This window comes from Palaemon carinicauda, chromosome 18 (genome assembly GCF_036898095.1).
Source record: "Palaemon carinicauda isolate YSFRI2023 chromosome 18, ASM3689809v2, whole genome shotgun sequence".
Classification (NCBI taxonomy): Eukaryota; Metazoa; Arthropoda; class Malacostraca; order Decapoda; family Palaemonidae; genus Palaemon; species Palaemon carinicauda.
In genome coordinates, this window is record NC_090742.1 from 33,147,655 (window position 1) to 33,172,169 (window position 24,515).

At 35.1% G+C, this 24,515-nt stretch overlaps 1 protein-coding gene across 10 annotated transcripts in view; it reads right to left on the reverse strand.

Annotated features, from left to right (window-relative positions):
* Window positions 1-24,515, reverse strand: part of LOC137657758 (monocarboxylate transporter 14-like) — a 244,032-nt gene that overhangs the window by 39,890 nt on the left and 179,627 nt on the right. For 3 of the 10 annotated variants that reach the window (XM_068392237.1, XM_068392236.1, XM_068392247.1), the window contains 2 exons: window positions 1,695-1,974; window positions 903-1,046 (listed from right to left, as the gene is read on the reverse strand). In XM_068392237.1, coding sequence (XP_068248338.1) covers window positions 903-1,046; window positions 1,695-1,974 — 424 coding nt within the window. Of the gene's footprint in view, window positions 1-902; window positions 1,047-1,694; window positions 1,975-4,346; window positions 4,791-20,097; window positions 20,251-24,515 lie in introns of those variants that run through there. The other 7 variants (XM_068392238.1, XM_068392243.1, XM_068392241.1 and 4 more) reach the window with 7 other exon arrangements.

Below are 24,515 nucleotides of genomic sequence, written 5' to 3' on the forward strand. Positions count from 1 at the left end.
AAACTGCCGCCTTGCAGTTGGACTACTCAGTCAAAGGATAAGTCCACATGCGACCGTAAAATCTCTGTCAAATTTTAAACCCTGTTTGATGCTATTAAAGGCTGCATCAGGCAACTGACCCCTTAAATCAGTGTATATATATATATATATATATATATATATATATATATATATATATATATATATATATATATAATGTGTGTGTAAATGTCAATCAAGTTAAACTACAAAATATATAAGCAGAGTTATAAGACCAGCGTTAATGTATGGATTGGAAATATTGGCCCTGGGACGTAAAAAGGAAGCGAAGATTGAGATAGAACAGAGAAAAGAATGTTAAGGTAGAATATGGGAATATCAATATTTGAAAGATTGGAAAATTATGAAATAAGAAGAATGTCAGGAGTAGCAAAGATTACAGAGGTGATAAGAATGTCACGACCAAGATGGTGTGGGCACGTGTTGAGGATGGCTGGTGGGGAGGGAGTGAGGAGGGGTTGGGAAGAACCTATTAGGGGGGGGGGAGATCGAGAGGGAGGCAGAGAATTAGATTGCGAGGTAAGGTGAAGGATGATATGGAGAGAAGAGGTTTGGTGGAAGAGGATGCTTTTGATAAAAGGCATTAAAGTGCACATCATATAATGTGCATGTATTTTTAAAGTATTTCCTGCATTTTAAACGAATTCAACCATTTTTTTCATGAAGGCCGAAGACTACAGTATGTGTAATGCCTAAAAAAAAAATCAACTTATTTGAAAATGAACGAATTGTTGTTTTTGAACTACAAGTGTAAGCTAACGTACCTAATAATAATAATAATAATAATAATAATAATAATAATAATAATAATAATAATAATGAATATTAGAGCAAATAAACTGCAAAAAAAAAGTTCCACTTACCGCCAATGACTCCCTGGAATATCATCAAAAACTCGATAGAATTGGCAAAAATGGTGATGAAATAAGCGAAGGAAGAAATGAGGCCACCAACTATACAGACAATGCGGCAGCCGTACTTATTACACAGAGCAGATACTATGGGACCTGTAGGGATGAAAATTGGGCGAATTATACATAATGGAATGATGCAGAATTATCTATAAAATATATTTTTTCATTAGAGGCAAAAACAATGAAGTCAGAGAGAGAGAGAGAGAGAGAGAGAGAGAGAGAGAGAGAGAGAGAGCAGGATGTAAACTGTGAGAAAAAAGACTATAGCAAAACTGAAGCTCTTAATCTAATTTAAAGGATAAACGTAAATATATTATCAACAGAGAACTATATACATGTAAAAAGAACTTGAGCAAAATGAAAGAACAAAACGCACAGGGAGTAGAAATTAACTAGTAACATCTCTACAGAATTTGAATGCTGACGCTGTCCAAAATGAGTAGCACGCACTAATGTTAAAGGTACGACTACTAAAGGTGAAAATGGATGTTTGTTTCATTGAAATTAGACGTGAATTAAGACTAAACAGAATATCTCTTGGTCATGATTGAAATTCATTAATCACTCCTGTTAAGGATTTGCGCATTTTTGTTTTGAATACCAAATTCCATAGAGGATGCAGCCATCTAAACAGAAAACTGCTATGATAACAGTGTTATATTAAAACAAAACCTGTATTATATGAGAGAGAGAGAGAGAGAGAGAGAGAGAGAGAGAGAGAGAGATCTTTTGACTTCTTACCTGCACTAAGGTAGACCCCAGCTAATAAGGATGGAATCCAAGCGACCTTGCCCTTGGGAGCGTCAAACTCCTTGGACAAGGTGTCGAGGAAAGGGCTGAACGAATAGGCGACGCCGTCCACGATGGCGTTGCAGAGGAAGGACACGAGGACAATGACCCAGCCCCACCCACCGTCAGGAGGGGGAGGCAACTCCGCGGGCAGGGAGGTGACCGAGCCTGCGTCGTCGTCATCGTCATCGTTGTACATAATGCCCTCATCTCTAGTTGCTTCATACTCGCTCTGGGGAAGACGAAGGGAAAGGCTGATAACAGAGACATCTTCAAATCTTGGGTCTCATTGTGACTGATTATCTTAACATGAATATCTGTGGCGTGTGGGGATGCCCACGCTCACGGAATACAATTTCTTTTTCCAACATGAGAAGTTCGCCCACGCTGATGATATTACATTAAATGCAGGGCATATGAACCACATTAAAAACAGTATTGGTCACCATTTGATCTCCTAAATTGGAAAGTAATTAAACAGTACAGTAACATTATGCCCTACATTATTCTCCGGTTATAGCAGCATATACTAATGTCTCTACATTAGTGACTTTAACATAGTGGTTATATGACTTGCTTAACAACTAATCGGCATACATTTTCACAAAAATATCTTGACACAGACAAACACACGCATTATATATATATATATATATATATATATATATATATATATATATATATATAATGTGTGTGTGTGTGTAATCCTCGTGTAAGTTACTGTCAGCTGTTATTCTCTCAATGTAACGGGTTCTAATTAATTTTATATTTTCTAACTCCTAATCGGTCAACTTGACAAAAGCTTATACCATTTTGATCCGAGTGTGCTTTATAGAGGATAAAGTCTAACAGTATTCGCTTCCCCTCATGCATATTCGAACACCCGCGCCCCGTTACCATCAAAGAAAAGGAACCTTGGCTCCGGGTCTGTCGCACGGGGTCTCACTCTCAAGAGGCCTACGAATTTTCAGGAGCTATCGAGCCTTCAGGGACTCATAGAAAGTTTCCGATCGGTACTTTACTAAATGACATTAGTTTAAAGTACCATAGTGCTCACTGATTACTATTCCTTTTATAAGTGTCCTAACTTGCATGTCAATTCAATTTTCATTGTATAAGGCAGAAAGACAGAAGAGGTGAGGGGGGGGGGGGGGTGTTTACGAGGTGAGGGTCTAGTAAGTTTTAGGTTACAGTACATTGGTGGGGATAATTGGTGGGGGGAAAACGTAGAACACCTGCTGTGCTGACTCTTCCTTCCACATGTCTATCAGACATCAAACGATGTTAAATTAATACCTTTCCGTGCCAGTTGTGCATCAGGACTTGCAGTTCTTACACGTATACTCTTATTTTCTCTATTTTTCCGTTATACGAACTTACCCAACGGAACAATACAAGATATACATAAACAAAATCCCCTCTCCAAATATAATCTGCATACAAACATACAAGTTAATTATAACATGATTACCAACTTCAATGACGCGGTCTCATTACGACAGATCCTTAACGTCTATTTTTTAATACTTACTAATTATGAAAGATGCCCGCATTCTTTCAACTAAATTATATTCTTAAAGCAACAGAAAAATCAGCAAATTAGCCTTTAGTTTCTTCTTTAACAATTTCTCGGATTATTTTTTAGTAGTAAGTATGGCCATTACAGCAAAATTCCAGTCATCAAATACGGTCGCACTGATACTCCGTTTATACATTATAATGCAGTCGCCACTCTGGATAACTGTAGCTTCTCAGATCTTTAAAAAATAGGTTTAAGATGACTGCAAACAAACAGAAATGCAGCCAAATTATAACTATGAGCCAGTGAAAGACATCAAGAAGTATTTCACGATTATCTTAGTTTTCAGGAGGAAACTATGTCTCGTGATCATAGCCTCAGTCTGTTAAATGTAAACATCTCATCACATTAGGGCTTAACAGACAAAACATATTCATATCTATAAATAACTATCGCCAGATGTGTTGCAGAATCTATGAATAACCAGATGGAATCATACGACTTTACGTTAATTTCCGACTTGAACGAAAACATTTATTAACAAGATTAACAAACTAAGATAAGATGCTTCTTCCTCTTACGTATATATAGGATAAAAACACCAAGTTAAATTAGCTTTCATCAATGCATAGCAAAGGCAATGAAGAGAATGCAGATTGAAACTTTATATAAATGACAGAAGTCCTAAGCATACTAAAGCGTGTACTGTAAATTTCATTTTCAAAAAATCTACATACGTAAACCAAACGTCAGCTAAAAGAAAATATTTACCCAAGGAGGAAAGGGCTATCCAAACGATCTAGCCCAGCTGCAACAGTACACTATACAGAACTGAAAGTGTTAAGCACTAATCAATTCTGATTTAATCAGGAGCATACTTTTAAAATTAAATAAGAAAAGGTCAAGGGGTGGGATCAGGCCTTGCTTGAGCAGAGTCATCGAAAACCATTAAATTTAGATAGGAAATGTTTAACAAAAATTAACTAAGCATCTACACCTCTGGCAATGCTAAATTTCATCTACACTTCAATTTTATTTTCTATCTACTTCACTCTACTTTGCCTTTCTTTCCATTTCAGTCCTACCTGTGTGTCCTCTCCAAAGGACACAGTCCTTGTCTTGACCCTGCCAGTGCGGTTCACGTTGGCAGCCTTCATGGTGGTTGGCTGCAACTCTTATATATTTTCTTATCTTTTCAGTTATACCTCTCGTCCGCTCCGATCCGGATAAGAGGGCGCTTTCACGTTACTTGAGGTCGTTTTCAGATGATTATACGAAAACGCAATAGGTTCTACAATGCCCACTTTCAAGACAGACAAGTTTGTTCATTTCAGTCACTCAGGTTTTATGTTATCTTTCACTTTTGCAATATATAAAAAAATAACCCTCATCAACTCAAGCAACTTGCTTTCCAACTGCGCAGTTGCATTGTCAATATAATAATGTTTATTTTCTCTAGGTATGTTATAGCTCATGCGTTCTTATGCATCTTTTTTTCATAGATGCTTTGTCTACAACAAAATAAAAACTTTACATATGCATAACCTTATTACTAATTAGCCTAAAAAGAGGCTATCACAAAGATAAAGAAACTTTAATTACAACCTGTTCATACAACTTTTACACCATCGCCCTATTTCATATACAGTAGGGCCTACTGGCATAAAATGTTCATCATCATTGCATTGGCCGTTTCTACAAACTGTACTACTCACTATCTTATCGTCAATCCTCTGCTTTTGAAAGACCAGGTCCTTCCATAATAAAACCTCTTTCACTTGCTTCCGTCTTGACTGTTTCAGGATCTCTAATCTTCCTACTAAAACTTCCTGATTATACATCCTTTTCAAAAACTTATCAACTTCAATTAAACGTAAACGAACCATTTTGAAAATATGCTGACTCATTCTTTTCGTACATGGATATGTGTTCGGTACCGCAGGAGCACGTGATGCCAAGATGCACAGAACCACAGAGAAAATGAAACGTGGATTTATCCCGACCACTTTCATAAAACCTGCCAGGATTAATACCATTTACCCCATTCCATGTGGATCGGTGCACATATACAATACCATTACGTAAAAAAACAACCAATGAAAGCAATGGTAATAATGATTATACGTCAAATTAACGCGTTGCCAACGCAGATGCGTTCACCTATTCAAGAATTCCTTTGAACTGTTCGGATGAAGGACGTATTGGAAGCAAACACGGGAGGTGAAAGTTTCCCTCTTATGCCTTCCCCCTCTCCCCCTCCACAGGGGACTCTCCAACCCTAGGAGGATTAATGCTCCAACCCAACCCCCGACAACTAATTTTCCTTTCGCCCAAAAGGAAAGCTAATCTACCCATGGCTATAGCCGTGAAAGCTTTCGCCTTCTGTGATGAAACAAAGAGGTCTGGCTGGGTGATTTTCCCTGTCGTCTTTGTCAGAAAAAAAGATGGTGGTTTATTTATATGTTTTACTTGAAAAATATCTAAAAAAAAAAAAAAAAGTTATCGATGAATTTCAACGAGATTTTGTGAAGGTGTGTGCTACCAGCCAATAGAGCAATGATTTGATTTTGAGACTGACCTATTGTATACATAGCTGCGACTGAATAATGGAGCCATGTGCTCTCTGCAGCCTTATTTATAAGCAAAAATATAAGCACTACAATAAACGCAGGATTGCTATTTTTAAAATTCATAATCAATTATTTGTTAGCTCAAGTTCTTGAACATTTTGATTAACAACATCATGCAGTGATGGGACTTCACCCACCGTTTTTATATTTACCAAGAACAATGTCTTCAATGGTTAAATGAAGAACCATACATGTGTTCCATGAATAAACCCCTTGGATACAACTGTTACTATCCTCAAGGATCACGTGCATGTGTGTGTTTTTGTGTGTATAGTCAGGTTGCGATGCCTCTACTGTCGCCAAATCCTTGCATTGAAAGCTATGTAAACTTCTCCTTGATGATCCGACTAAATGCTTGCGAAACCACGATGGCCCTGAGTGCAAACATAAACCACACTGATCGCCCAGAAAAAAGAAAGAAAAAGAAAACGCAACTGTAGATGTTGCTTGCTTTTCTCAGTAACTAAGTCTCCCCGTCCCCCTCTCCCCAAATGAAGCAGAGTTCAGTGAGTCACTTCCCCTTGTTTTGTCAGACATACAGTATTTTCCCTTTTAAACGTCCTGTTGACATTTAGCGATTCTGCAGCTCTAATGAATATTCTTATAGCCTCAATCAAAGTGCATCATTAATATACAGAAAGAAAAGTGAAGTACACGTTTCCTAAGAAGCAAGACGTGATCAACTTGATATTTGGTTAACCAGGAATAAACACCAGTACATCCAAATACGGAATCAAGGTTAAAAGATGTGATCAGAAAATAACTTTTAATTTTTCGTGAAATAAACACACACACACACACACACACACACATATATATATATATATATATATACTGTATATACCCTGCAAATTACTAAATGGCAACAAATCCTACAAATTAAAAACATGATGTGAACAAACATTTCTAAGATAAAGACAAAAGGCAACAGGTTGAATGAATCGATAATGACCCACATTTTCACAAAAACTTGGCAGGCTCTCCCTCTAACTTCGTCTCAGGTCTTATGGGAGAACGTTTTCATCACAAAGGTTGAAATAATGAGAGACCTTGATGACATTTTCGTTTTCCTTTTTTTTTTTGCATCACTTCTCTCTTGAACTATCGATTTTCCTTCCCCAAAAATACTGTGGATATTTAAAAAGGTAATTTTATGTTTACTTAAATTTCACCTTCGTGTTCTGACATTAGATCTTTCAATAAAAATTTTAATACGTTCGCTCTTCAACTTAATGATTTTTTAAATGGTATTTCTCTCTATATCCCTCACTCCCTTCTGATAACTATTCCTATCAATCTTCTACAGTAAATATAAGGACTTTTTTTTTTCTCCAAGCACTCCGGGGATCAAAGACCGTTCCTACTTCTGTCACACAACAAATAATGGTTTTATGAAGACTGACGGATAAAAAGTCACTAAATGAGATTTTTTTTTTTTTTTGAAGGGTTACCCTATTTCACCGCCCTTAAGTCAGACTATCGTTATCATTATATAATTTTCAATGGTGAAATACATGATGAAATAGTTATCTTGCGGTGTGACAAATTACAAAATCGTCAATATCATCATTACGATTGTCATTCATAATGTGACCTCATCAAGCCACTTCTGAACATTCATTCGTCTGAAAATCTGTTCCCCAGGTAGGAAGTATGAATCAAAGGTGTTCTTATCTTTTTAGCCCCAGAGGTATATTGTGTCATCAGAATTTACCCCTAATAGATAAACGAATTAATAACCAATTTTAACCAAAGATATACCAAATGAGCTCCCAGAAACTCTCTTTCTAAGAAAGCTTTGTCGAGAGTAATTTTCAATGGAAAAGCTACTTCTAAAAATTCAACTGCATATAATCTGTAAACGAAAAAACAAATATTTCCAGGGAAACTTTATCTAAATATAATCATCAATGGAAATACTCTCCCTGTTCCTGTTTTCAACTTTCTAATAGATATCATATATCAAACACAGAAACCAAAAAACTCTGTAAGCCTCAAAAACATGTCATAATCTCTCTTTCTCTTTAATCTGAGTGCATGATCCTTTAACGTCAAGACCTATGCTTGTGTAGGTGTTTTTCCTCTCACAAGCAGTCATCATGAAAGCTCCGCCTCTCTTTCTGTAACTGTTTCTAACCCCTTTTATGTGTTTGCGTGTTGTCAAACTAACAACTAGAAAGGAGATGGCTTCGTTGCCGTCAGGAAACAATCAATAGTTTTGTTTGTTGGGACTAAACGACTTGGAATTCATCACCAGCTTGTCGTGCTCTGTCATATCGTGTTATGTCATTGTTGTTGAATTACGGTACTTATTTTGTACATTCGTGTCATTTGTAGTGTAACTACTATGCCATGGTGGTGTAACACCGGTTTCTTCATCACTATCCGAAATAATTACAAACTATGTGATCAGCCATAATAAGGGTTATTACATAACAAACATTTTATGTGAGTAAACACTTCATGCTCAACTCCAGATGGACAAAATGTTTTTAGCTTAAAAATTACATCCAATAATCACACCTGACAAAGTTTAAATCAACTAAATAACACTTATAGAATAAATATGCTGTATTGTCGATTCTATTTTCTTTAAATAAAAAAAATCCATATCACAAACACACTATTGATGAGAAATGACAATCAGGAAAGAAAAAAAAATTAAATGTTTGATTTCAGACATGAAAAACATCGTTCAATGTAATAGCTTCAACAATATAGGTGATATAAAATAAAAAAAAATATATATATCTAATATATATATATATATATATATATATTCGATTTGAAGAAGAATGATTTATATAAGAAAATTCGACATCAAAACAAACGAAAGGAGGAGTCATAAAGAAGGAAAATAAATCTTCAAGTAAAAAAATAACTAACAAAGATATAGTATTCTATAAAACAATGAAAAAAGGCAAAAGAAGAAAATGAAAGAAAGGAAAAGAAAGTATAACCATGGACGCTAAGGAAAGGTAAATAAAAGGCAAAATAGTAGCTGGGCAGATGCCAGAACCAATCGGTGACCTTCGTCAAGAAGACTCTCCTCTCACCCCCACACAAACGCACGCACACACACACACACACGCACTTAGGTACAGCGTTAACTAAATAACATTCTTTAGGCTCTATTTTTCTTAGGTCCTTCTGCCACGTGGGCCTTACATAAGGTTGGGCTGTTACGTAGATGAGAGAGAGAGAGAGAGAGAGAGAGAGAGAGAGAGAGAGATTGATATTTTATATATACATTATATATATATATAAACATCTATATATATATATATATATATATATGAGAGAGAGAGAGAGAGAGAGAGAGAGAGAGAGAGAGAATCACATCAAAATGTCTAGATTAAATTTTTAACAGGCTACAAATTAGTAAATTAAAACAAGGCCAAATCCCACCCAAAAAGGAAATGGCAAAATATAAGACTGACATGAGAAAGTTCCCCGGGCAAACGAACAAACAGGCATTAAAACGAGAAAACACTCGGTCAAACGCAAACAGCAGAGACGGCGCAAATACTGTACAAAAGAAAAAGGAGACAGACGGGATCGCACAATGCCACTTGTCCGCATTATCACTTTACCTCTGTCAAATGCTTTCTTTTATGCCTCTGTATGTTAATATATACATATATGATTATCTCTCTCTCTCTCTCTCTCTCTCTCTCTCTCTCTCTCTCTCTATATATATATACTATATATACTGTAATATATATACACACATATATATAAATATATATATATATATATATGCACACACAACAACAAACGCAGCCGTTTCTAGTCTACTGCTGGCCAAAGGTCTCAGACATATTCATATTCATGTCTGTGGTTTGGCAATTTCATCACGAAGCTGGCTATTTCGGATTGGTGATGGTGGGAGACTTCAGTCTGATGACCCTGACTAGTACAGCTTTGCTGGTCATGGCGATACACAAACCCTTTCACTACGTAAGGTATCCCAACTCAGAAAGGGTTTATATATATATATATATATATATACTATATTTATACACAGTACACAGATACATATTTATATATAATCAATCTATCGAAAGTTCTCTTTGTAACTCCAATTGTTTACTAAAGGGATTTTTTCCTCTGTGCTGTTTCTTTATTTGAAACTTGACTTATTAGTTAAATCACGCCATGAGAGAAGTACATGATGTTGACATGAACCTTTACTAAATGTAGGCTTAAATCACCCACGAATACTATATTTCTCTTTTCCAACAGTTTTTAGAGTCCTAGCAGGTTATAGGTAAGTTCTAATTTGAATCTCTCGAGTCTCAAATGAATATGAGAGAAAAGAAGAGGAAAATTATTCGTATACATGTTTTTGGATACATTTTTCTTATATAGCTCTAATGAAAAATTGCCATGTTATCAATATGATTATGTGGTTTAACGGCCTCACATCAAACGTGAACTTTGGATAATAAGAAGATATATTTAAGTCTTTAATGCTCTGTTCATATTGTTAAAAAGGAACATGAACACTTTTACATAAAGACTAAGGCATAAAGATCATTAACTTCTTAAGCAAGATTCTAAAAATAAATGCTCATATATGATAAAAAAAGAAAAGAATAGCATTGGGCAGAGGTAATACAGAGATGAAACAAACCAATGGTAATCAAATCACACACACAAAAAATAAAGGTCATGGGATAGTCGTAAATAACAGAAATATTAAGGAAATGATGCATGGGACTCGAAAACAACATTACAGTCTCTAAAATCTATAAGCATCACATCCATAACACCGTCAATAATAATTAGACATATACTACCGTATGTTTCTACTATTAATATTGCAGGATAAACAAAAATCCTAAAAAAAGGCCGGAACCTACAAGCCATAGAGTTCCTACAGGGAAAGTAGCACAGTATGTATCTAAGGGAAAAAATCTAACACAGGTTAATAGGTCATTGCAGTACCCACGACAAAATTCAGATCACGAATGATATTCTTGCCATAGCTTTAATGGAAATTACATTAATATATATATATATATATATATAGATCCACAGACAAACTAAATTTGAACTGTTATTTGAACCTGAACCAAAATATCTTCCAAGACAGTAAATTGTCTCTGGATGTTCTCCTTTGAATACTGCTCTTAAGTAGTGAAGTTTGGTAGGTTGCACGTTTCATTGCCCTAAGATCTTGGAGGATTAAAAACAAACGTGTTGTCAATTATGCTTACCTTCATCTCTCTCTCTCTCTCTCTCTCTCTCTCTCTCTCTCTACACACACAATATTATATATACATATATATATATATATATATATAATATATATATATATATATATATATATGCAGTATAAAATGAAAACTTATACATCTGTATATAATGTATATATATACTATATATACCATACAGAATTTGTTGAATTCAATTATAGAAAAGAATGTCTTTAAAGTTTTCTCTCAATGACAACTAAGCCAGATGAGTCAGTGAAGGGAGTCTTGTCACTAATCTCTATTTTTTGGGGCTACAACCCCACGTACAAGACATTTGTCAGATTTTGTTTGGGGGGTGGCAACTATTCATTTATTGAGAGAGAGAGAGAGAGAGAGAGAGAGAGAGAGAGAGTGAGAGTGAGAGAGAGAGAGAGAGAGAGAGAGAGAGTGAGAGTGAGAGAGAGAGAGAGAGAGAGAGAGTTAATACTTTGAAGAAATTCAAACAAATATCTAATGGTAATACGATTATCTTGTGTTCGGCATAAGGCTTCACTACCTGTTGTATTAATTCTCTCTCTCTCTCTCTCTCTCTCTCTCTCTCTCTCTCTGTATGCATGTATGAGTGTGTGTGTGTGTGTGTAAATTATTACAAATCTAGTTTTAGAACGTATTACTAGCATAACAAAGACGACAAACTAAGTTTAAAGACCAAACTGAAGTCAGATTCTTAACACGTGTAATGAATACAGCGTATTGGTCATTTCAAGACCTTCCAACAAAATTAAGAAATAGATTAAAACTGTAAAAAAAAAAAAAGCATTCCCGATCTTTAAGATTCTATCCCAACCACTACCGCCACATTCAACTTCTTTCCTCTAAAATGCACCATTAACTTACACGTTATTTTGTCGAAAGACAATCAACTGAAAGCATAACTAGTAAGCATAAATGGAAACGATAGTCGTAAATATATTTAATCTACATAAGAAGCAGATATAAATAAAGATAGATATATTACTGAAAAAGATATAAATGCTATCAGAGATACAGTATGAGCTGATTGTGCAATAATATCTGTTGTCTGAAGCCAGGAGTGGGGTTTAATTCCAGTTCAAAAGTCTTGGAGGTGCAAGGCCTCTTCTTTTATCTCATATGAGTCAAAATTCCTCTACACACATATTCGTGTATATATGTATTTATATATATATATATATATATATATGTGTGTGTGTGTGTATGTGTGTGTGAAAATTAACTTGTTACCGGATTAAAATGTTCAAAGGTTTGACTGGTCATTGACGACAAAGCATTCAAAGGAAGAGTACAAATGGCTGAGTAGAAAAAAATGAAGAGAAATAAGTCAACCTTTGTTCCTCTTGTAAATATAATCAACAATACACAATAAGGGTTTGTACGCTCTCTCCAGGAACTAGTTCCCAGTGAGAGTACGTACCCCACGTACACAGTTCCCAATACACTCATAAGCATTTTTTTCTTCTTTGACCTATATTACGATGATGGGTGCACGTATAACCAAAAGTAAGTAGTATATATATCTTACACAAACAAAAACCCTCACACACAACTTATGTATACTGCATATATACACACACACACACACATATATATATATATGTATACATATATATATAACTATACATATGTATATATATATATATATATATAATGTGTGTGTGCGTGTGTGTGTGTGTGAAAATTTGTTTTCATCACTCGAACTATTTGGACGATAACAAATAGGAAAGGTCTTAAGTTTGGCATATTGTCTCACCACTTCTTTACTACGATAGTATCCATCTTCTATAATACATTATCGAATACCAATAATAATAATAATAATAATAATAATAATAATAATATATAATAATAATAATGAAAACAAATTTCACAGTATTATATTCACGTAACACCAGCTATAGTAAACGCACTCCAAAATATTCTACATGTTCCCAGTAGATTTCGTCCACTTATGATTCAAAATTATGATATAGCGAAAAGAATGCGTTTTTCTCATTATAAAAGTATTAATCATATGGGAACTATTATATAAAAGATTGGCAAGAAAGACATCTAATTATAAAAAAAATGTATGGAACATTTCGAAAAATGTTTGACTGCTAAAATTAAACATGATAGCTAACGCATACCTTGTAATAGTTGTCGAAAATGTGCAAAGAAAAATCTATAATTTCCAAATTTTCGAAATTACTATAACCGGGAGGGGGGGGGGGGTGGATATCTGCTTACTCGCCTAATTAAGATGAGAAACAGACGAACGCTCAAGCCTCTCATTTTCAAGGTCATCAAAGATTAACTTGCATAAGACTGTTATTATAAGTGGGACTTCTTGGCAGCTTAGCATCAACATGAGAGAGAGAGAGAGAGAGAGAGAGAGAGAGAGAGAGAGATTATTTGACGAGTTGTGTATCTAGCTTAAACCTTAAGCAAGAACCTTTCTTATTTTCCATTACTTTGTTCAACCTAAATATCCAAAATGAACACGATTGAATGAATTTCAAAATATGGGGAGTAAAATATTTCGACAATGCCTCTCATCAACAGCTTTATTCTTAACATTATGCTATTAGAATTTTACTTAAATCAAAATCTAATTATTGCAAAGGCCAAGAGTGTCCTTCATAGACCTATGAAAGATGAAATAGTAATTGTTAAAAGTGCTGACAGTCTAGGAGGACTAATGATGAAATCCTTTGATTTACTATCATACCACAATGATATATTTGTAAAACAATACATGAAGCTGAAAATTTCTCAAACACACCAATCATAATAGTGGTTCTAGAAGGGCTTAAACGGAAAGTTGCCAGAGAGTACTTTTAAACTTCAGAGCGTTGTCCGAAAGGTTTTGAAGTGATAATACGAGAATAATCTTACTGATAATAATAATAATAATCAGGAAATAATAGAAAAGCTCCCAGAAGATTTAGAGCAACAATTCAAATCTTAATCGCCAAGACATCCACGAAGAGAAAGAAAAATCGTTCTATCATCCTTAGAAAGATAATGAATCAAAACTTTCTCAAGGGAAAGACTATCATTGCCTACCCAAGATCACGTGCAGATAATAACAGTTAACTTTGTCCATCACTAACTAATCAATGCCTTTCGTTGAGTCGTAATATTTCTTATCTCAATGATAAACTAACCTTTGGTCGCTAATACATGTATGTGTGTACGGTCTCGATAATAATAATAATAATAATAATAATAATAATAATAATAATAATAAAAATGATGATGATGATCATCATCATCATAATAATAATAATAATAATAACAATAATAACAACAACAACAAACAACAATAATAATAATAAAAAGAAGAATAAGAAGAAGAAGATATACATAAATGAGATTTTTATAAATCATTGCATAATTTGTGCGTGGGTATGGGGAGGCGATATTGCAATTCACTCTCATTTGTAGCGTATGATGTTCTTCTTCATTGTAAGGTCCAGGAATAATAATGATAATAATAATAATAATAATAATAATAATAATAATAATAATAATAACATTATTTCTATTAAAATCTACATTCCACACTAAGCAATTGTCATAAGAAATATATCTAATAGCACTACACCTTCGAAATACAAACTAAAATACGAAGTAAAGAAATATAAAAACACAGAAATTCAAACAATATATTCGAAAATAAAAATATCATTGATTGAATTTCGAAAATATCTTCAAAATCAATGAAGTTCTCATGAAAAGGACCTTGACTTCATCAACGATAAATCTTATCTGTCTCTACAGCCTGATCAAATAATTATCTGATAATATTGGTTTCGTAACCCCAACCATCAGAATGTAAAATCTTGAACGAAACTACATTAATAAAGGTATTTATGTCTTCCTAAATTACAGGAAATTTAGAAATTTCCGTTTCAACTAAGAAAAACACATTAGAGTAATATTAAGGGGTAAAACAAGAAGGGAAATATAACTTAATAAAGGAAACAAAGGACAATTGAGCGTGTGAAAAGTCAATAGCAATACAACTTTCCTCTTATTTCTCAAACTTAACTTCAAAAAAAGCTTTATTATTGTTATTATTATTATTATTATTATTATTATGATTATTATTTGTTAAGCTACAACCCTAGTTGGAAAAGCAAGAAGCTATAAGCCAAGGGCTCCAATAGGGAAAATAGCTCAGAAAAAAAGGAAATAAGGAAATAAACTACAAGGGAAGTAATAAACAAATAAAATATTTTAAGAACAGTAACAACAGTAAAACGAACCTTTCAATTTAAACTAAAAAAAAAAAAAAAAAAAAAAAAAAACCCGGAAGAGAAATAAGATAGAATAGAGTGCCCAAATGTACCCTCAAGCAAGAGAACTCTACCCTAAGACATTGGAAGACCTTGGTACAGAGGCTATGACACTATCCAAGACTAGAGAACAATGATTTGATTTTGGATTGTCCTTCTTCTAGAAGAGCTGCTTACCATAGCTAAAGAGTCTCATCTACCCTTACCAAGAGGAACGTAGCCATTGAACAATTACAGTGCAGTAGTTAACCCTTTGAGCGAAGAAGCATTGTTTGGTAATCTCAGCGTTGTTAGGTGTATAAGGACAGAGGAGAATGTGGAAAGAATAGGCCAAACTATTCGGGGTGTGAGTAGGCAAAGGAAAATAAGTCGTAACCAGGGGAGAGAGAGAGAGAGAGAGAGAGAGAGAGAGAGAGAGAGAGAGAGAGAACCATGTAATTTTGTCTGGTCAGTCAAGGGACCCAATAACTCTCTAGCGGTAGTGTCTCAACGGGTGGCTTCTGCTCTCTCTCTCTCTCTCTCTCTCTCTCTCTCTCTCTCCTAACATTCTTTGACAGACATGTCAATAATCTATCCCCAGTCGAAACCTTGTCCAGAATTAATATATCAATGTCCTGCTTCATATTTTTAATTTAGATAATTAATTCCGACAGTTTAGCAGACTATTGTTGAGCAGCCCACAAATGAAAAAAAAAAAAAAAAAAAAAAAAACAAACTTTAAATGAACTCTATTGAATGGGCGTGTAAGTCGTCAACCTGAGGAATATTTATGGCCATTTTTTTCTCGTTATTTCTTTATTTTTTTCTTGTTTTCAAGAAACGATAAAATAAGGAATCCTAACGGAAAAAAACATTACAGATTCCTAGACTAAAATAAACATAAAAAGATTCTTCCGAACCCGGATCCATCTCAAAATCTAATCAATTAATTCCATTTTATAAGTTTAAAACTTGTCAGTAATCTTTATATATATATATATATATATATAAATGTATGTGTAGATATACATCTACATAAATGTATGTGTGTATATATATATATATAATATATATATATATATATATATATACATATATATATATATACATATATATATATATATGCTACACTATATATTGATAGACATTAAGATTGATATATATATATATATATATATAGAAAAACGAGGTAATGATGGTTTATATCGTCTAAGAAGTCACAGTCATAACAATTATAAAAAGACACTGAATACAAGGGACTTTTCCTCATTCATACATGAGTGACTCTCTCTCTCTCTCTCTCTCTCTCTCTCTCTCTCTCTCTCGCTTTAGCCTGTCTCCTACCCGACCACTGTTAGCCAATCGAACTAAAACATTTGAGGATTCAGCACGAGCTCTGGTCCTAATCCGACATCTTGCAACATGAGATGGGCAGGTCACGTGACTTGAATGTGTTTCCGATTGATGATTAGGTGAAGAAATTATTCTAATCTTAATATATCTGCAACGATTATGGTGTCCATAGTGAACAATGAGCTGAAATAAGAGAGAGAGAGAGAGAGAGAGAGAGAGAGAGAGAGAGAGAGAGAAACACCAATACTATACTCAAAAACCGTAATGCAAAGAGGATATATTTACTCTTTCCACTACAAATAAGGAGAAAAAGGAGAAGTTTGGTTAATAGCATTTACTTATTTCTTTGAGGAGAGCTCAGAGACAGCGCGGAAACCCTACCTGTTCGAGATTACCTACAGGTACACGCGTGCCCCCCCCCCTCCCCCCACCAACCGGCGAGTTTGATTATGTCATCTTAGTCTCCCATCTCGGGGGACAACATCTCATGTGAAAATCGCTATTTATGCTCCAGTTTTGTTATTATACGTTATGTAACAATATCTTTACTTGGAAATAATGAAAATAATGTTTAGAATAATTAAAATGATTAATATCTAGCAAAAACCTTATTATAACAATAACATACAAACTCATTTATATACACACACACTATATAGATATATATATATATATATATATATATCATCCGTATTCAGTCCACTACAGGACAAAGGCCTCAGACATGTCCTTCCCCTATGCCATTCTATAGCAGCAAATTTTCTTAGCTCCTCAATCTATCGTCTTTTCTTTCTATCTCTGCTTCTTTTACAATCTCTAAGGACCCATTTTGTTACTCTTAATGACCATCTATTATCTGTCATTCGTATTGTATGTCCTGCCCATGTTCACTTTTTTTTTTCTTACATGTTAAAATATCCTCTACTTCAGCTTGCTCACGTATCCATGCAGCTCTTCTTCTGTCTCTGTGTTATTGCCATCGTTATTCTTTCCATATGAAAAATTAACTAAGCAGTAACTCTCATGAAAGGTTTCCATTTGCATTTTTAAGTACAAATGGAAATGCGATCATAGTACTGGACAACCATAATTAGAGGCTTAAAGAAAAGACGTTTTTATGTTACGTGCGTATACATCAGCAGTAATTCCCAAGAACATTTAATGGATTAATTAGTCTTGAAGCCTTATTACCTGGCATTTGAAAGGCCAATGAAAAGACACTTTACATACTAAAATTCCCTAATGACATTTCCTAAACCGTTGTATTTTTATCATTATGTTAATTAAAACTCTATTGCAAGTCGTCATTTTTTGAAAGCCAGATATAATGACAATAAAAATGCCTTGTCACATTAAATCTTTATAAGAAAATACAACCCAATGCTAAAAGCTACTTTAAACATTGAAATCGACCGGTTTTCCGTAACTCCAGTTAGTTTAACTACGTGAGATCAATAATAACATAAAAGGGTAGTAATGAGAAAGCAGCGAAACAAAGTGAAAGAAGCATGGCAGAAATGGAGAGCAGTAACTGGAGTTGTTTTAGACAAGAATATGCCCCGAAGGCTCAAAATCAAGATTTATATGACAGTAATCAGGGCCAGACTACTATATGGGGCAGGACTCTGAGCACTTAGAGGAAAGAAGAAATGTTGGAAAGAACCGAGATGAGGATGGTAAGTTGGATTGCAGGAGTCTCACTACTGGAAAGGAGGGAGAGTCAAGAACTAAGATGAATGTGCGGTACAGTATATGCAATATAAAGGAGAAAGTAGGGAGGAGGTGGGACCAATCAAGACAGCTACGAACAAGCCAATGACGGGGAGTGTGGAAGGCGTAAGGGGTGATATGGGTGGAGTGGGAATTGGGAAAGAAGATACTGGGGACAGCAATAGCTGTAGCAAGTGGTCTCGAACTGTCGACCCTGCTGTACACTAAGACTAGTTTTCCAAAAGGCGGAGGTTTCCGTAACTCCGGTAACTCCCAATGCATTAAAGTCTCCCTCAAATTATGTGACAAAATCATGAAAATAACCAAAGTAACTGGTTCCTAGTTTTGTACATAATGTCAAAAGCAGGACACATACTCACTGTCCCACCAATACTAGACCTAGAGATATGACCAAAAAAAAAAAAAAAAAAATGTGAGTAATCTCTAACCCAAGCCAGAAGCTAAACCTAACGATCTAACGCCTCAAAGGATATGAGTAAACTCCCAAATTACTGAGCTACTTGCCTTAATAAACTGGAAGTGAGGTAACACGATATGAGCAGGCTCAATATCACAAGAACTAGACCCAAGTAAAAGCAATGAGCTCACAGGATATGAGTATGCTCAAATATTATATGAGCGTGATCTAAGGATAGGACAAAACGTTCTCTCGTTAAGAGTACGCCAAACGAAATTAGTCTACATACATAACGCAAGAGCTAATCTAATGATGTAATAATGAGGTCATACCATTAGTAAGCCTAAGCATTATCATATCATCGGGTACTTAGGTTAGTTCAGCAAGTTAATCGTTAATATCCAGGTCAGTCTCTACCTTTTACGAAAGTTTGCACCATATATATATATATATATATATATTCAAAACTTGGTTACGCTATCTGTGGCAAATGGACAAAATTGAACTTGAACTTTCTTTTAGAAAATAAAACCATGAAGAATAAAAGGTGCTTTGAAAGGATAGGTAAGCAGTATGACAAAGCGCATTCTCCCCATTTAACCAGAGAGAGAGAGAGAGAGAGAGAGAGAGAGAGAGATTCATCAAGATACTGCCTATATAACACCTTTCATTCTTTTACATAAATTAGCCGATAGATTCTTATAAATAAAATCCATTCAAGTGCTGAAAGACATTCTTCAAATTGTGAATAATACGTTATAACTATGATGGTTATCCTTAAGCCTTCGTCATGACTGAGCAACCCCCCCCCCCCTCCCCCGCCACCCATAATACCAAGAGGTCAGTTCTCCTCAAATGATGACATTTTACAGTCAATCACAGGGAACGCTTATGGTAAAATTTTCATAATATCCTACACGACATTTCTGCTTAATCTTACAGCAAATCGAATAAAAATATAACCTTGATGAAAGTAATTAGTAAAAACAATTATAGACAATTAACCAGGTTGATAAAAATACCTAATCAAATACATATAGTTAATTACTATCAGAAATTTCCAAGAATTTTTTTTTCATTTCGGGGTAAGAACACTTTGCTAACTTCCTCACGATGATTTTGACCACTGCGCAAACGTTTTCGTTGACATTTTGTCTTTCTGAAAATTCCTTATCTTGGAAATCCTCACGGTAAAATACTAATGGAACACTGTTGATCCAATGCACCAGTATCGTGTCGCACTTTTATGTAAATATATAAGAGAAACGGCACTTTGAGGTAGCTCTACCCGCGTGTTGCCACCTTGGCTTACAGTTGCACACTGGCTACAACGTGACGCAGTCAGATGCCGATGCCACACTGGCTTATCTACCACTGCCTCAAGAAACACAGGAGAGAGCGAGAGAGAGAGAGAGAGAGAGAGAGAGGGGGGGCATGTCAGTAACGTTGCCAAAAGTCCTGTTAGGTGGGGGTGGTCCCAGTATCAGGATAGAAACTTGAAATTTCCGGGAGACAGGTGCTCTTTTCATTTCTATGATTTACGCTTCCGCAATTATATTTTATTACAAAATGGTATTGGGTGCTTTATATATATATATATATATATATATGTGTGTGTGTGTGTGTGTGTGTGTGTGTGTATAAAATAACCCATAATGTATGAAAAATGAAATTTATTTACCTTTTCAAGGGACCATCTCTCTTCCTCTACAGAAAATTTGTTTTCTAAAGAGGAAGGGAGATGGTCCTTTCGAAAGCTAAATAAATTTAATTTTTCATACATTATGGGTTATTTTATCCATCATAAATACACGGAAAATTGTGTATTTTAATGTATATGTATGTATGTATACATGGTATTATATATATATATATATATATATATATATCAGCCATTGCTAGTCCTCTGCAGGGAAACTATTTCAGATGAAAATCGTGTAGAAAGAAAGGCAAAGTAGAAGCAAAAATTAGAATGAATTTAAATATAAAACTATAAACAGAAAGATAAGTAATGTGGTATACACAAAAAAGAAAGGGACAACAAGCCAAGTTCGATAGCAAGCAAGATTAAGTCAAGGAAATTCTTTGATCCTGGTTCTTCGAAAGGAGAACCAGCTCAGATCTGTCCGTTTGGGGGGGGGGGGTTTGCGAGTTAGGTTGAGATTTAATAAGAAATTGAGGTCTGTTGTTGCTAAGGCACTGTATTCATCGTTCAATCAATGCTATACTTAAAGGTATAAGTGGTCACTGGAAATAATGCATCTAACGATATGGCATGTCTCCAGAAAAGAAGACCAAGACATCTATATTGTGAATATAGATCTAAGCCTAAATATTATAAGAAATAGACCTAAAAACATGCCTATAAGGTTAGATATCAAGAGTAGGCAAAGAAACAGCGAAAGCTGTACATAAGGACAATAGGATACGGCTCAGAGGTTACAAAAGCTACGTCTAGGGTTGTAGTGGCGAGAGGGGTAACGTCCCTGACTGGTGACCGCCACACTGGGGGTTCGAGGCTTGCGCTAACTCGTTCGTTCCTTTGGTCGCTGCAACCTCACCATCTTTGTGAGCTAAGGATGGGGGTTTTGGTAGAGCCTATAGGTCTACCTGCTGAGTCATCAGAAGCCATTGCCTGCCCTTCCCTGGTCCTATCTTAGGTGGAGAGGGGGCTTATAGCTGATCATACGTATAGCAGTAGGTTGGCCATGGCACCAGCCACCCGTTGAGATAGTACCGTTAGAGAATTATGGGGGTCCTTTGATTGGCCTAACTTTCCCTTTGCCTACACATACACCGAATAGTCTGCCCTATTCTTTACATATTCTCCTCTGTCCTCATACACCTGACAACACTGAGATTACCAAACAATTCTTCTTCTCCCAAGGGGTTACTGCACTGTAATTGTTCAGTGGCTAGTTTCCTCTTGGTAAGGGTAGACGAGACTCTTTAGCTATGGTAAGCAACTCTTCTAGGAGAAGGGCACTTCAAAATTAAACCATTGTTCTCTATTGATGGGTAGTGCCCACTGTCTTGGGTTAGAGTTCTCTTGCTTGAGGGTACAATCGGGCACACTATTCTATCTAATGTCTCTTCCTCTTGTTTTGTTAAGGTTTTTATAGTTTATATGGGAAATGTTTATTTTAAATTTGCTGCTACTCTTAGAACATTTTAATTTTGCTTGTTTCCTATCCTCACTGGGCTATTTTCCCAGTTTGGGCACCTGCTTTTCCAACTAGGGTTGTAGCTTAGTAAGTATTAATAATAATAACATATTCTCAGTCTCTAGGGAATTGTTCTGCTTACCAAGGCAATGTCACTGTCCCTTGCCACTGCCATTCATGAGCGGCCTTTAAACCTTTAAAGGCCACAATAAAGAGTCTGTATCAATATTACACGACGTCACATGAAGAGACGCCAATGCCTAGAAAAATTCTAAGTAATGTTTGATCTCATAAAGTCTCCTTTTAAAACAGTATATTGCAAATCTCTTGTAGATGGTGCAATCTGGCGTTTCTGAGAAACAGTTACACAGAAAGGTGTTCATTTTGATATTGTGGTGTGAGCGGCATATCTACTTGTAAATCGAGGGCATCTGACTTAGTGTATAGGGGACGTTGTATAAAAAGCACAAGTATCAAGAGTTACTGTATCTCGTTTTGACCTTCAAAAGAGTACAGTGGGTACTGGCACCATTACATCAAATGGAAAAAATTAATCGGTCACAAGACTGAATGCACCCTTGTTCTAAATATGATGGAGATACTAAACTAACCTCTCTCTCTCTCTCTCTCTCTCTCCTCTCTCTCTCTCTCTCTCAAGGCATTGATATACATATGTATATATTTGAAAAAGTTTAATCTAGCTTAAGACGTAATAGTGTTAAACAAGTTAAAGTCAAGCAACCATAGTATGGAGAAAAAAAGAAAAAAAAAAACACCGCCCTGTAATAGGAGAAAATTCTGATGCCTATACTTTTGCATACAAAATAGGTACTCTCAGCTATATGATGAAATGTTGGGAAGTAAAGGAGAAATGAACAGTAATTCAACAAGATTTGTATTGGAATCAGCACAAAAGATAGGTGGAAAAGTTCCAAAATAAAATCAAGGAAAACTATTAGAAACCACAAAAAAAACCTAGTAAAGAAAAGACTAGATAAGAGGGTAAAATCCAAGAGGTCAAACAGAATTAGCAGAACTATCCAAAACATTCAACAATCTAAAAACCCAAGACATTCGTAAACACAATTAGGACAAAATTGAGGAAACACTAAAGAAAAGGAGCATCAAATTGATGAAAAGAAAACTTGGAACAGGGCATCAACAGATCTTTAATTTGGAGAATAAAATGGAAATATTATCAACAAAAGATGCAGTGATAAACATTGCAGAGGATTTCTATACAATGCTATACAATAGGGATAAGAAATAACTTTGCATATAGAAATAATGATACACCTGAGCCGGTACCCAACGTAACAGTAGGAGAAATAACAATATCAACAACAAATGCAGCCGTTTCTAGTCAACAGCAGGACAATAATGGCCTCACACATTTCCTAAGTCATGTCTGGGGTTTGGTCATTTTCATCACCACGCTGGCCACTGCGGATTGGTGATGGTGGGAGACTTTAGTCTGATCGCTTACAGCAAACCAACCTAGCATGGGTATTCCTGACTAGTACAACTATGCTAATCATGGCAATACACAAATACTTTCATCACGTAAAATATGCCTACTCAGAAAGGAGAAGTAAAGAAAACATTAAAAGGCATAAAAGGAGGCATAACAGCAAAAGAAAATGGTCTAGCAATTGATTTAATGGAGGAGATTGAATAGTAGTAAAACTTGCTGAACTTTACAGAAAAAGTCTGCTAGAATGCTCTATACCTACAGCTTTGAAAAACTTTATCATTGTATTAATTCACAAAAATGGAGACATCAAAGGCCTGAAAAATTATTGGCCAATAAGTTTCCTCTCAGTAATTTACAAAATATTTACAAAGATCATATTCGGCCGAATAAAAAAATAGCTAGACTTTAATCAACCCAGAGAGTAAGCAAGTTTTAGAAGTTAGTATTCAATAAGTGACCATATCCACGTAATTAATCAGCCAATGGAAAAATCAACAAAGCTTGAGAAACCCCTATGTATAGCATTTGTAGACTATGAGAAAGCTTTTGATTTTGTCAGAACTTCAGCAGGAATGAATGCCCTTCAAAGACAAGGAATAGATGAATCCTATGTTAAAATAATTGAAAATATCTAAACAGGAAGTACATCAATCCTAAAACTACATAAAGATAGTGAGAAAATTCTGATTGAGAAAAGAGCTTGACAGGGACACCCCATCTCTTCTAAATTATTCATAGCGTGGCTAGAAGTTTTTAAGAATTTAAATTGGGAACATGTAGGAATTAACATTAATTGGGGATACCTTAAAAACTCAAGATTTGCAGATGGCATGGTTCTATTTAGTGAATCATGGGAGGAATTTCAAAAGATAATAGAAGATTTGAATAGAGAAAGCAGAAAGGTAGTACTGTAAATGTATATGAGTAAGACTAAGATAAATGATAAAAAATGTAGACAAACAATAAATAAGGATTATGGATGAACCTCTAGAGAATGTAAATGAAT